The sequence below is a fragment of the Sesamum indicum genome, linkage group LG1, assembly GCF_026168435.1.
Source record: "Sesamum indicum cultivar Baizhima isolate 11 linkage group LG1, ASM2616843v1, whole genome shotgun sequence".
Classification (NCBI taxonomy): domain Eukaryota; kingdom Viridiplantae; phylum Streptophyta; class Magnoliopsida; order Lamiales; family Pedaliaceae; genus Sesamum; species Sesamum indicum.
In genome coordinates this window covers 16,063,498-16,076,748 of record NC_142657.1, presented here as the reverse complement: position 1 = coordinate 16,076,748, position 13,251 = coordinate 16,063,498, and the positions used below count along the sequence as shown (strand labels likewise).

At 39.2% G+C, this 13,251-nt stretch overlaps 3 protein-coding genes across 6 annotated transcripts; 1 reads left to right on the top strand and 2 right to left on the bottom strand.

Annotated features, from left to right (window-relative positions):
* The first annotated feature begins 3,075 nt into the window (after positions 1–3,075).
* On the top strand, positions 3,076–4,766 carry LOC105163627 (uncharacterized). The gene has a single exon (XM_020692473.1). It carries the CDS (start codon positions 3,709–3,711, stop codon positions 4,630–4,632), a length of 924 nt encoding a protein of 307 aa, XP_020548132.1. The 5' UTR covers positions 3,076–3,708; the 3' UTR covers positions 4,633–4,766.
* A 1,166-nt stretch (positions 4,767–5,932) lies between these two features.
* LOC105164623 (transcription factor bHLH87-like) lies at positions 5,933–7,557 on the bottom strand. The gene is made up of 2 exons (XM_011083320.3): positions 7,488–7,557; positions 5,933–7,383 (listed from the first exon to the last, which is right to left on the bottom strand). Exon 2 carries the CDS (start codon positions 7,323–7,325, stop codon positions 6,207–6,209), a length of 1,119 nt encoding a protein of 372 aa, XP_011081622.1. The 5' UTR covers positions 7,326–7,383; positions 7,488–7,557; the 3' UTR covers positions 5,933–6,206.
* A 1,339-nt stretch (positions 7,558–8,896) lies between these two features.
* LOC105163599 (ELF3-like protein 2) lies at positions 8,897–13,064 on the bottom strand. 4 transcript variants are annotated; one of them, XM_020697690.2, is made up of 6 exons: positions 12,998–13,049; positions 12,729–12,801; positions 12,148–12,626; positions 10,591–11,591; positions 10,245–10,296; positions 8,897–10,152 (listed from the first exon to the last, which is right to left on the bottom strand). In XM_020697690.2, exons 3-6 carry the CDS (start codon positions 12,379–12,381, stop codon positions 9,169–9,171), a joined length of 2,271 nt encoding a protein of 756 aa, XP_020553349.1. In that variant the 5' UTR covers positions 12,382–12,626; positions 12,729–12,801; positions 12,998–13,049; the 3' UTR covers positions 8,897–9,168. The 4 variants fall into 4 exon arrangements, with proteins under 4 accessions (XP_020553349.1, XP_020553346.1, XP_088735335.1 ...); XM_020697687.2 differs by having other exon boundaries at positions 12,900–13,027; XM_088879209.1 differs by lacking the exon at positions 12,729–12,801 and having other exon boundaries at positions 12,998–13,064.
* Between the last annotated feature and the right edge of the window lie 187 nt (positions 13,065–13,251).

The window sequence follows — 13,251 nt, the reverse complement described above, 5'->3', positions numbered from 1 at the left end:
ATAATGGCCCTTTGAGGAGAACACCCCTCTCTATGCTAGAACCAAAACCATTGTACCACAGAGAGAAGCTTTTTCATGACTTTAATGTTCCTCCTTCTATTATTGATCCATCAGTCTGGCCTTCTGAAACCAAATCTCTCTCTCACGAGTACCTTAGTGAAATTATCATTGCGGTTGTCACCGCAACCCTCTAAGACCCTTCCGTTCCTACTCCAAGCACCAGAGTAGGTCAAACGACTTTCCCTACTGCTGACCCCCCAACTCCATTCTTTAAAGCAGACCTACTTTCTGACTAGCACATTAGTAGGATCATCATTGTTAATCCCATCACAGCCTTCGTGACAAGCCTGTTCATGCTTCACCAGTTATTCAGTTACTAGCCTTAGACGTGGAAACAAGTAAAATATCCAACTCTAACACTCAGTTCATCACGAGGAGGAAGTCAAGGAGGATTGCCACTTGCATTGCTTTTCGTCCTCCAGCAAGACGAGCCTATCATTACTGGTCACACTAGCAAGGAAGATGCTAGCAAAGTGAGTATGAATGCTTGGCAAGGCTTCCATCGTGAGGTGTTGGAGCTTTATCAACAGGTACGTGGAGAAACCCCCTACTAGAAGCAAGGAATTCCCTTCAACGAAGAGGTGATGGATGAACAATTCTTAACTCATTCTAAAGCACCCTCATATATGTCACCCTATGATGGTGCCAATGACCCACTTGAGCACCTTTCTAAGTTTGAAATATTACAAAGTATCATATAGTATTAAATGTTATGTTGTCCTTACTATGCTAACCAAATCTGTCTAGCAATGGTTCGACCAGCTCCCACCTGGTTTGATCTACTATTTCATAAAGTTTCGTTCTTTGTTTTTGCATTAGTTCGCAGCAACAGAAATACTAAAAGACGACCTTGAGTTTTTTTCGGGCTAAAATGGGAGATAAAGGAAACTCTAAAGACATACATACACTGCTTTGCTAGTGCAATTCTTGAAATGTCTCGGCCAATCAGGAGACACTAACCATAAACATCGCATAAGGGTTAAAAAACAGATGATTTCTTCAAGTTCCTAGTCAAGAAACTACCCACCAACTTTGACAACCTGCTTGCCCGAGCTAAAAAGTATGTGAACCTAGAGGATCACAACAAATGGATCGACAATGGAGCAGCAAACTAAAGAAAGGTACATTCCATGATGTTAATCCCCTTAAGAGACCCAAATCCGAGTCAAATGAGGGTCACATCATTTTTGCCCAGTCAAAAGCTACACCCCTTTACAAGCCCAACTCACATGTTGAAGGCCATTAAAGAAAAAGATCTGCTGAGGTGGTCTAAGAAAGCTCACGTTCTGTCAATTCCATAATAAATAGTCATGATACCAATTATTGTTTTTCTTGCAGGATGAAATAGAAAGCTGATTCGAGAAGGGCACTTGAAAGAATTTGTATTCCTTGAACAGAAAAATTGATGCCCCACCGAACAATATTATTTAGAACACCGCGCTACAACAATACAAGTACCATATGTTTAAAACTAAGCTTATGTTGGAGTTTTGGTATATCTTTTAGGATAAACTTCATTATTATGTTTTTTGAATGTCTGTTACTTGCTATTATTATTATGTTGTGCTAAACAAAAATTCTTAATTGTGCCTCTCCTGATGGGCTCCGATTTGTAATTTTGTTTGTCACCTTATTGCCTGGCTTTGACCCACGCAGCTACTGACGGGTTCCCATAATGGGCTTCGGCATGTGACCTTGTTGAGGGGCTCCGACTTGTGTCCCTACTAAAAGGTTTCGGCCTGTGCCTTCGTTGACGAGCCCAAGTCTATGTCCTTAGTGACGAGCTCCAACGTGTGATCTTGCTCACAAGCTCCAGCTTATGGTCCTTTCTGGCCTGTGATCTTGTTGACAGGCTCCAATCTATGCCCCTCTAACGAGTTTCGACCTATGTGATTGCCAATGAGCTCTAGCATATGCCTCTACTGATAGGTTCGGCCCGCGTCCCTGCAGACAAGCTCCAGCCTGTGTCCTTGTTGATGGGCTTCAGGCTCCAACCCACCTTACTAAACAAAAGGCCTCCAACATGCCACATCTTTAGGGGTGAAAATGAGCTCGGCTCGAGCTCGGCCAAAATTTCAAGTTCGACCTCATTGCTGAAGAAGCCGCTCGTGAGGACTTGACTTGCACCCCTAGTAACATCAGAAAATAAATTACATTTCTTAGTTAAAGGGGACAAAGTGTAATTTTTTCATTATTTATTTGAGGGTGGTAAAATGATTAAGAAAACCATATAAAAGGGACCGTAAAAGAGCACCCAATTAAATTGTCACTTGTACTTTTTCAGTCATTTTAATAAATTTTAATTATTTTTATCATCAACATGTGAATTTTAAATTACATGACAAACTTGCAAAAATGAAGTCGTACAGAACTAAATTTATTACCCCTTATTATTTACAGGATTAAAAATATTTCCTATATAAGTATGCTGTATTAATCAAATATAATAGAAGTAACTTTTGGTTATCCGCGTATAATTTTGATTTTCTTTTAAAATTAAATAAAATGAAACGTGATGGTTGTATGAATAAGATGCAATGTGTTTACAAAGATGTCATAAAATTTAAACAGGAAAAGTATTATTTTTGTCCGTTAAGTATGCCTAATTTTAATTTTAGTCCGATAACTATGTCCATTTTTGTTTAGGTTCAGTAACTTATGAAATTACTTACTTTTAATCCTCTGGCAGATTTTCGGACAATTTTACCCCTATATGGACTAAAACTGCCGTTCAAAAGTTGCATAGGGGTAAAATTATCCGAAAATCTGTCATAGGACTAAAAGTAAGCAATTTCGTAAGTTATTGGACCTAACAAAAATGGACATAGTTATCGATCTAAAATTAAAATTAGGCATACTTAGCGGACTAAAATAATACTTTTCTCAATTTAAACAGATAAAAAGTAGAATATAATGAAAATGGGAGGGAAAAAAAAGAATTGACTTGTAATTTCTTTTGTTTAGTTCACAATATTACTCTATACCCTTCAACTTTAATATTATAGTATAGAAGAGTAAAAAATGCAGACTCCCGTAGCATTGGGAGAATTTTCTTTCAATGTAAATTGTCAAAGTGGGAGAGCCTTGGATTGAACAAAGAGAGAGAAACTAGAAAGCACCTTGAGGCTTGAGGAAAGCTTTCTAATTATGGATCCTTCCTTTTAGGGCAGCCCTATTTCCCAACATCCTCCATGAAAATGTAGTTTCCTCCACACAAATTAAATTTAATTTCCTAAATTTCCATGCAATTCTTTTCTGACACAGAAAAAATTCCAGCAAGAATTTTCCATTTGTTTTTCATGTGGAAATCAAATCTGTTTCATGCCTAAATTCTTTCCTATATGCCATATTTGTTCTTTGTATGAATATCTTCATAAATTCAACCAAGTGGTGTGGATCCTATGTACATCACAATGCACCATCAAATCCTCAGAAGATCTCCTGTCCTGAGGTAAAACAAAATGTGGGCTTCCTGTTTGCGGAATGTTCCCAATGAAGAAATTTTCATGTTGGCATCATTTAGTGGCCTTGTCAATTCTCCTTATGCAATCCCCACTTTTCCTTCATCAACTTTGTCTATTTGCATTGAAATTTTATCAAGATTAACATTTCTCCTCCGTTAGAAGAGGATCAGAAAGCATAACATTAATGGATTATTCCAGCGGCACGAGGTCTCAATCATTGTCATCTTCTCAACCACCCTCTGCTCAAATTAAGGATCCCCTGGCACAAAAGACACCACAAACGACGGTGACGTGCGTGTATCAGACTCATATTGCAGGTTTTTGGCGTAATGCGACGGTGTTGTGGAGCAAGAACCTCATGAATCACTCTTTGAGCATATCTGTCGATAGTGCGGAGCAAGAAACCGCTTCTATGTGCAAAATCGACCTTAAACCTTGGCATTTTTGGGCCAAGAAAGGGTACAAGACTTTTGAGGTTGATGGGAACCAACTGGAGGCCTATTGGGACTTGAGATCGGCAAAATTTTCAGGCAGCCCGGAGCCCTCAGCTGATTTCTATGTTGCACTCGTTTCTGACGAAGAAGTAGTTTTATTGTTAGGTGACCAAAAGAAAAAGGCCTACAAGAGAACAAGAGCAACTCCTGCCCTTGTTGATGCTATGATGTTTTACAAGAAGGAAAATGTTTTTGGCAAGAAATCTTTCTCCACAAGGGTTAAGTTTGACGAGAGGAAACGCGAGCATGAGATAGTGGTTGAGAGCTCAACGACGGGGCCCAGGGATCCCGAAATGTGGATTAGCATAGATGGGATTGTGCTGATACACATTAAGAATTTGCAGTGGAAATTCAGGGGTAATCAGACTGTACAAGTGGACAAGCAGACGGTGCAAGTGTTCTGGGATGTGCATGCTTGGTTGTTTTGTGCCCCCGGATCGAACTATGGACTGTTCATATTCAAATCAGGTGACCCCGATGCGGATAGCGATGGCGACGACAGCAGTCGAGGTGATGATAGTGAATGTAGTGGCAATAGCAGGTATTACTCAACACAGAGCTATTCAAAAGGCACACAGTTCTGTCTGTTTCTTTATGCATGGAAGATTGAGTGAGGAAATGAGAAAATTTCTAAGTACTCAAATGACGGGATCTTCTGGGATTTGTACATGTAACAGTTTGTTGGGAATGACAGTCCCCACTTTCTTGTTGATATATATATGTATTATCATGTCCTATTTTTACCTCATTCTTTTTTCGTTCAAATGAGATGAAATTTCAAACATTCAGGGCCTGTATTTTCCATCTCAGAATGTTGCAACATCAACATTGAAACAGGAGATGAAAATAAAGAACCCCTGGCTGAAAATTGAATCTTATTTCTTCACTCAAAAAATCACGAGCTGCTGTGGAGCCAACCCCCTTTTAAGTTACAGAGAAGAAGGAAAACTCACTAACTACTGTTAGCAGATTTATTAACTGGCTTCTAACTAAGCTAACGGACAAAAGTGCTACTCTACTTAAATAGGTGCTAAAATAAAAACAGCAACTAAGTACAAGTGAAGAAGTTGTCATTTCACTTAGGAACAAAGATATGAAAGTGCGCTTCTTCTTCCTGAGGCATTGGAAGAACCAGCTGGAGGACTTTGGAGCTCTGAGCAGGAGCTGAAGTTCTGAGCAAGAATTCCTTCACCATTTCCAGGAACCAAAGATTTTATTTACATCATACTGTCATAGCGAAAATATGACAAAAAATGGTAACTGCTTTTATTCTTGTCTAAGAGCATCTATAGATGCTTTGTGAACTTGCAATTGGATTCTGATACTTGCCTCTTACATCGTTGTTGAATTCTTTGTTGGAAAATGCAACTGTAATGCAGACAGAGTATAGTCAAGAACCATTGGTCAAAACCAATGTCTGATAATTTTAACAATTCCGTAAGTTATTAGAAGAAATGTAGCTTGAATTCATCATCTTTAGGTGGGTAAAAACTTTTGCAAGAATAAAGAATGTATATGACATTAATTATTGTTGGGAGGGAAATCAAGAAGACAGGATCACTGACAACTAATGGACTAAATCAACATTAATCAAGAGAATGTCTCTATCAATGATTATTAGACAATCTTAGTTTAGTTAATATCCTATTAAGATCTCCAACATTAAAGTAATCTTAAAGTACAAAGTACTTCATTAAACAATTCAAGTTGGTCACATAATGCATAAAGTTAATCATTTGATCAAAGGACAAAGCACAAAGCTACAAAATTCTGATATAATGATAAAAGACACAGCAGTTAGAACTATTCATCCCAAAAAACATACCAAACCCCATATCTAAAGAATTGGAATATATTCAACTTACATTGTTTCAAGATTCAAGAATGTTAGCATATGAAAACATACTCTCAAAATAAATGTCCGGCATACGTCTATCAGTTTATTCTGTCTGTAGAGTAAAATGAATGTACAAAAATGGCTAGAACATAGTTTTTCTTATTCGTCAGAATCTTTCATTCAAAGGAGAGCTTGTATCTATACTAAGACAGTTTGGTGTTCTTTCCTCGACTACAAGAGACGACATTGAAATGAATATTTTGTTGATATAGAACACTCATCTCGATATGTGTCAGCCAAGCAGCATGCTTTTGCGGTTGGTGCTCTTGAAAATCCATGCTCAAAATAGTTTCAACTTTTGGATAGGTGGGGTGGATTAAGGGTGAGGATGTAATTGTTAATGAATGGTGATAAAACAAGATTTGCATTGGGAAGGAAGTCATTCACTGTGCCATTAGTTTTCTGCTCTAAGGATTCTAGTGCTTTGGTTTGTGACTTCAGAAACTTGAGGTAGTTTGCAGCCTCATCAAGCATTGATGCAGTGTCCATCTTTGTCCCACCAGGAACCAACCTCTGCAAAACCCTGATTCTCTCACTTATTCTCTCCCTCCGCCGTCTCGCGGCCACGGTTTGCGGGTCGTTCGAAAATTTCACATTCTTCCGTTTCGGCTTTTCCATGATTTCTGTGACAAAGTTCACCGGCCTAAAAACAGCCGCTCGGTAAATCAGCTCCTTCATTTGTGACACAGCCCCATGGCCAGGCTCGTCGGCTGAGGATGCTAATGAGCAAGTTTGCTCAAAGTTGATGTTGGATGATGTAATTGTTCCCTTATCCAGTCTTGGTTTCTTAAATCTACTGCCTTCAGCTGTAGCTGAATCATTTGAGTGGAGAAAATCAAGATTTTGTGGCTTTATTTGCATCTTTTGGCTTTCTGCTCTCCTTCTCTTGGTGGCATGAGGCTCGTAATCATCAGAACCTGAATCGATGATTGCTTGTTTGCCTGATGTTGGTGAATTCCCCTCCATGTCCACGGCCTTAGATACTGACATGATCAATGGAACGGATTTGACAGTGCCCTCAGTGAAATCCCACAATTTCTTACAGCCTGAGAAAATCATGGAAATCCCATCATCTTCAACTGATGCAGTGCCCGTCTGGTACTCAACAGAATTGAAAGAATCCAAGTCTGTCGTTCCAGCTCTCACCATGTGTTGATAATTTCCTTGTCCGCATGTCGTCCCAGAATCAAGAATCAGGCCATTAAACAAAGAACAAGCTGACGTTCCTTCTGATCTTGCATTCCATTGTGAAAAAACACCTGGAAAAAAGTCGATTTCTCGTGCCTGTCGTTGAATTGGATCAGAAGTCTCTGTTGACATAATTTCCATCTTTCCTTTGCAATTTGAGTTGGAAACAATGAAGCTTTCTTCAAGTTCATGCTGCTGGTTGCTCCAACCAAGACCGTCCATGTGATTCTTGTACCTTGGAAAGTAGGAAAAACAAACAGCAAGACAACGTCTTCAACCCCTGAAAAACCAAGAAAACTATATATGAACTTCACATCTATTTAATTCAAGGAAAGCAGAATTCACAAGATATGCTTAGACAAAGCATTCAAGAAACCAACGAACCGCGTCGCAAACGAATATGATGATGTTCTTGGACAGTAAAACAGACAACGTTACAGAGCCCGCGTATATGTTCTGCGTGTCGGCTTCAAGAACATCGTCTTCGAGCCGGAACATCAGGTGGGCCAACCCGGGTTGTGGGACCCGGTTTTTCATTTTCAGGGCGATGGCACGTGAAGTCGAGGTTTTTGTTTACACATGTCGTACTATAATTGGAAAGTGATGCCATTGATAGCTCTAAAACACATGGGAACAATTGGGGTGAGGGCCACCGGATCTTGAATCACTCCCAGAGACTTTCTAACACCAAAAGTCGTAATAATTTCTGTTTCTGATTTTCATACTCCCTAAAAATAATATTGTTTCTATTCAGAGAAACAGATTTGTCGGCGAGTGGTTGATATGAAATAATACTTCTGTCCAAAAATTTATCAAATATTGCTTAGTTTAATTCTTGTACTTTTTATTAGTATTAAAAAATTAAACATTAATTTGTATTAAAAGAATTATTGTAAATTCATCGTTACTACTTACCAGTCCTTTTCGTCTAAAAAAACATTTGGTGCAAATTTCAGTGTCAACAACAAGAAGGTTGTCAGGTTGCAGCAGAACATAACAAAATTGATGTATGCGTGCATTTCATGCGTTGTGAGTTCTTGTCATGTCATGTTCAATGTTTCCTAACATTTGCTAGAACCACCGGTCCATATCTAGGCTAGTAGTAAACACAAAATAAGCAACCTGGATTCTTCCAAAGCCATGACACGACCCCTTATACTACGCATCTGCAAGCACCGTCATTATTAGGACGGTACAATAATTTTCACAACCGATTTAGAATACATGAATAATTATAATTGTCTTGGATTTTAGGTCATCGATGATTTCTTAAAAGCATATTAGTTAGTGGCGCACATCACACAATGGTGCCAAGGGCGCTCGTCTTTTGGAATGATGGCGCAAATATAAGAAATAATCTATATATTTATTTAATTAATATTATTTTGACTAGATTAATGTATAAGAAGTTAAATAAAACATATAAAACAACAAATTCAACATAACAAAATTTCATATAATTAGAACGACTAATGTTGAACAATTGAAGGATAGCAAAAGTCGTAAAGATTCAATTGAATCCTAAATAGTTTATCAAAAAAGAAGAAAGAAGAGGCACGAGTGAACAGGTTACTCTTGCATGCAGAGCAGATTATTTATTTGTGCTGGAATTCCCTTAATTATTAGGGTTTTTTTTTTTTTTTTATTTGATGGGCCCAGGCTACCCAGGCCCTTTTTGACAAAGGCGTGCCTCGCGCGTGCCTGGGCAACACCTGAATGGCGCGAGAGGCGCGCCATGGACTACACAGCTTAAAAGGTAACCTACAAGCACTTAAGAGTAAGAAAGACTTAAGTAGAATGAATAAATCAAACACATCAAACATTAGAGACCTCGGAAACGTGTGTAAAGAAGAATCAAACAGTCTTGGCAACATTTGGTCACTATTGTATAAGAAAAGTTATTGAAACTTGGAAGAAGATTTCCATGTATTAGGACATGTCATCACCTGAGTGGAAACATATCCCTCTTTTGAACTACTATGTGTGTGTGTGTATATACAGTAAATAGACTATCAACAGGATTACTTATAAAACATGTGAGGTATAGGAAGAAAAGTGATGAAAGTTACTCATGTTTCTTCCTTTCTTCTTGTATAGACTGGAAAATGCGTGCAGCTGATTCGGGTGCCGACTTACGGTTGTGAGGCACAACTTTGATCACTTTTACCTTGCTTTGATCTCTTAAAGCCTGACTTGACGGCGTGGTTGGAAAAAGGGAGAGAGCTTCCCCTTCCAATCGTTCTGCAGGACTAGTTGCGCTGCTGCATTGCCCATCACTTCCTTTGTGCAGATGCAAATTTCCACCACAACCGGAAACAACTGCACTCTGCTGGCTCGAAGCTTTGCAAGGGCTTTGACATGGTACGACAAAGTTGGCGTTGCTTGTTGATGAGTCTTTATCAGGTTCAGCTAGCTGAACTCTGGCAGATGAGATCATCTGCTCGACTTCAGGGTTCGAACCACTTGCATTTATCAGTGGCATGGGATAAGGTTGAAAGTAACTTTGACCAAGAGAAGTGCCGTAAAAATGTCCTATCCCTTGCTCGTTAGGAGCTGGAACTCCATAAGTCGTTCCACCCATCATGCTTAAACTAATAGGCGTGCAATTTCCATAAACCGGTGCCATGAAGCCAACTGGTGGAAAACAAGGACCTGTATATGGCTTGTAAATTAGTCCCTCCGACGGAGATTTTACAGGAACCAACCATTGATTTCCAGGTGGTGGTTGGAAAGACCAAGGTGCTAATTTAGCATCAGTGGGAATAGGTGCTGGTGTTGGTAAAGGCTTTGGAATTAACTGCTGAGGAAGACGTCCAATTTCAGCAATGCTTGTAGGCAACGGCAGCATTCCGCTTACAGCCTCTGCCCCACAATCCTTACCCAGATTAGACTTCAAGGCATCTGCTTTTGGTTTAGCAACAGCCGGCAATGGGTCCAGAGGAGTCACGTAAAGCAACTTATTTATTGGAGGAAATTGAATAGACGATTTGTTGGGATGGAAGTTGTTTTCATGTAACGTTTCCGGTGATCCAGCTATAACTCTCTGCACCTGTTGACAGAGTTAGTTTCCAATTAACATTGAATGCATTCACATATGGCTTTCCAGTAAAGAGCAATTCAGTTGTGAAGAGGTCTGCTTACCTTGATCAGTCTATGCAACTCGAATATCTGCAATGAAAATATTCTCTGCTGACTGCAAAAGATGTTGGTGAAAGAATTTATATTTGATACACGAATTAAATGAATAAAGACCAACTTCTACTAGAGATGTATATTTCCAGAAACGGCATCTGAACTCGTATTTATCATTATCAAACAGACCTACGGCACACTTCTTGGCAACTGAAAACAGGTGTTTAGCATTCTGCTAATGTCAAAACCATTGTCATCACAAGCCTTCAACTTTATTGCATATGAAAAGTCTTAAAATCCAAATATACTTACTTTCAGCACACATACATTGCAATGACCAGCCAGAAATACTTACTGGACAATTGTTTTTCTTGCTTTCCAGAATAGTCTCTGACCAATAACGCTTGCAACATCCTCAGGAGTTAAATCCAGACCTGGTACAGAGTCTTCCATGGAAGTTTCTGAAGTATTTTGCTTTTTGTCAGCATTTCCCACTTGCGATGCCAGACAATCCTTATCTTCGGAGAACTCGTTGATCAACTCAATCTTAGTCGGTTCATTACAGTCTCCAAGTCGTGGAGAGGAGTGTGATGAGTCGTCCATCACAGAAGCGCATCTTTTTCTCGTAGCTGTTTCAGGCGTTCCAGATGTAACATCAGTGACGGTCTTCATTCTTGGCAGGATTTTACACTGTCGACGTGGCTGGGTATAAGGGTCACGTAATGTGCTTCGTTCGTCTCCGAAGCTAATCTTCTTGTGCTGGTTAGGTTGAAGTGTACTGGTAGCCACCTCAGAGATTTTTTTTTCAGATGAAACTTGGTCACCTATCGATGAAATAAGAAGAGGCCTCTCAGAACAGTTATCATTATTATGAGACAATCTACTGTTTCTTTCAGCAAGATTTTTGTGATGTTCTGTTGCCTGATCTCCACTTCTTGTCTCCTTTGCCAGTTTTAAGCAAGCATCATGGAGTTCGTGTGAAGAGATTGAGCTAAAGGTTGGGAGTTTTCCTTTGTCGGGATGCAGCTGAAGATTCCCATAATTAAGAGCTTTCCCTGATTGAAGAAAAGATGGGACCATAATATCGCTTCCATCTCCTGGATTTTGTGTGCAATAGTTATTATAGTTGGAAAAACCACGTGGTTGAACCAAGTTACACTCTGGTTTCGTCATTAAATTCGCTGAACCATAAGGATTTTGATAATTTGCAGGTGCCGACATCCATGGTTCAGAATTAGTCAGTGGAGCATTTGAGATTACTCCACCAGAACAATACGAATAATATCTCTCCGTCAAGTTAGCAGATCCGAGCATGCTACCAGATGTAGGAGGTACTTTCCGCTTTGCAATACCAACCTACAATCAAACAAGAATTTGAGAGAACCATGGATGACTCAAACATCATCATAGAGATACTTGGAAATATTAAGTAGAATAACACTGTGGTTGAAGAATAACTAAGCCATTTGAAAGTCCATCTTTCATTGAGTAAAGAAGTATATAACTATTTATGATGCTTTCAGTATACTACGCAAACGTAAATACAACAAGTATTGTTTAGATGAGGGCTAAACAAATATCCTGAGGGAACTATCATACTCTTCATTCTTGTTCCTAAGTTACATAATGGGTCTTCACCTTATTAAACGAGCTTGTGTAATCTGATCAGGGAGAAATAAAATGCAAGTGTGGGTGCAAGAATCCCAATTTATGATATGATTTGTGTCTTGCCTTATGGGAATGCAATTAAACACCAGTCGATGAATGTTTCTATGACGCAACGGACATGGATCAAAATAATCCTTCTACACATGATTTCAAGCACAAGATTCTCTAGCAACTAAGAGTTTGCTCAAACTGATAGAAGTGAAAGCATGCTAGAGTAAAGGGCATAACCATTTCCCTAACTCACATTGCTGGAGGATGCTTGCGAAACAAAGCTACTACAACCGTTGCTAGGTGGAAGAGGCAGCATTGGTATCGGTCCAGACCGGAGTTTTGAACTTTGAGGATGCACATTATACTGTTCACAAAGAGCCATTTTGTTCCTTGGAGGTGGCCTGGGCCCTCCTTTATCTGCATCATTAATATGCAACCTAGGAAACAGAGGATCCATTGGCTTTCCATCGTCTTTGCCACCTTTCATTCCCCTCTTTCTCAGTATTAACTGATAAAATCCCACTTCCTCCAAATATGGGGTGTTCCACCACCTAATTCAAACAACCTCATCTCCAGGAATGCTCATCAGCCCAAATGAAAAATTCCTTAGCTTAACAAAGATGGCAAATAAAACACTGAAACTACTCCAATCAGCCCACCTCAAAAGAACAATTCTTGTGGCTTGAAACTGGAAGCAAAGAGCAAGAACACATGAATTGTTGACCCCAAGTCCTTCAAGAAAAAATAAAAATCAAATCTTTAAACATAGAGTGAACCGGAACACATTCGAACAAACTATGCATGAAAATTCAGAAGCACCCCTCGTACACTCACTTCAAGAAAATCCAAATCCTTCAAACCGATAAACTCAAAGGGCAGGCCCCCTAAACCAAGAAAGATCCCGCAACTTCACAAAACAACAAGAATCAAGCAACCAGAGTAAAAATCAGAACTTCTAACCAAAAAACCACGAAAAACACGAGAAATGCATTTTATAGGACAGACCATGATCTAATGAGAGAGGGAGAGAGAGAGTGAGTTAAGGGCTTAAGTCACAGGTGGAGAAGATAGATAGATTATAATCAGCGAAAGCAGAGGGTCACCTCAGGATCTCAAAAGATCGCATCAGCAAGAAAGTGGAGGAGAGAGAAGAATGAAAAACACTTATTGTGGGGGTCAAATTCAATTTTGGGCCCCAAAATGGAGTTAAAAATGGGACTTTCTTTTGTTTTATTTATTTTCAAATAATATATTTCTTTTTTCTATCCCTACCTAAAAATATCAAAAGATGTTTTCATTTTTAGACTATACATTTCCACAATAATCTATGTATAATCCTATTTTCATAGTTCAGAAC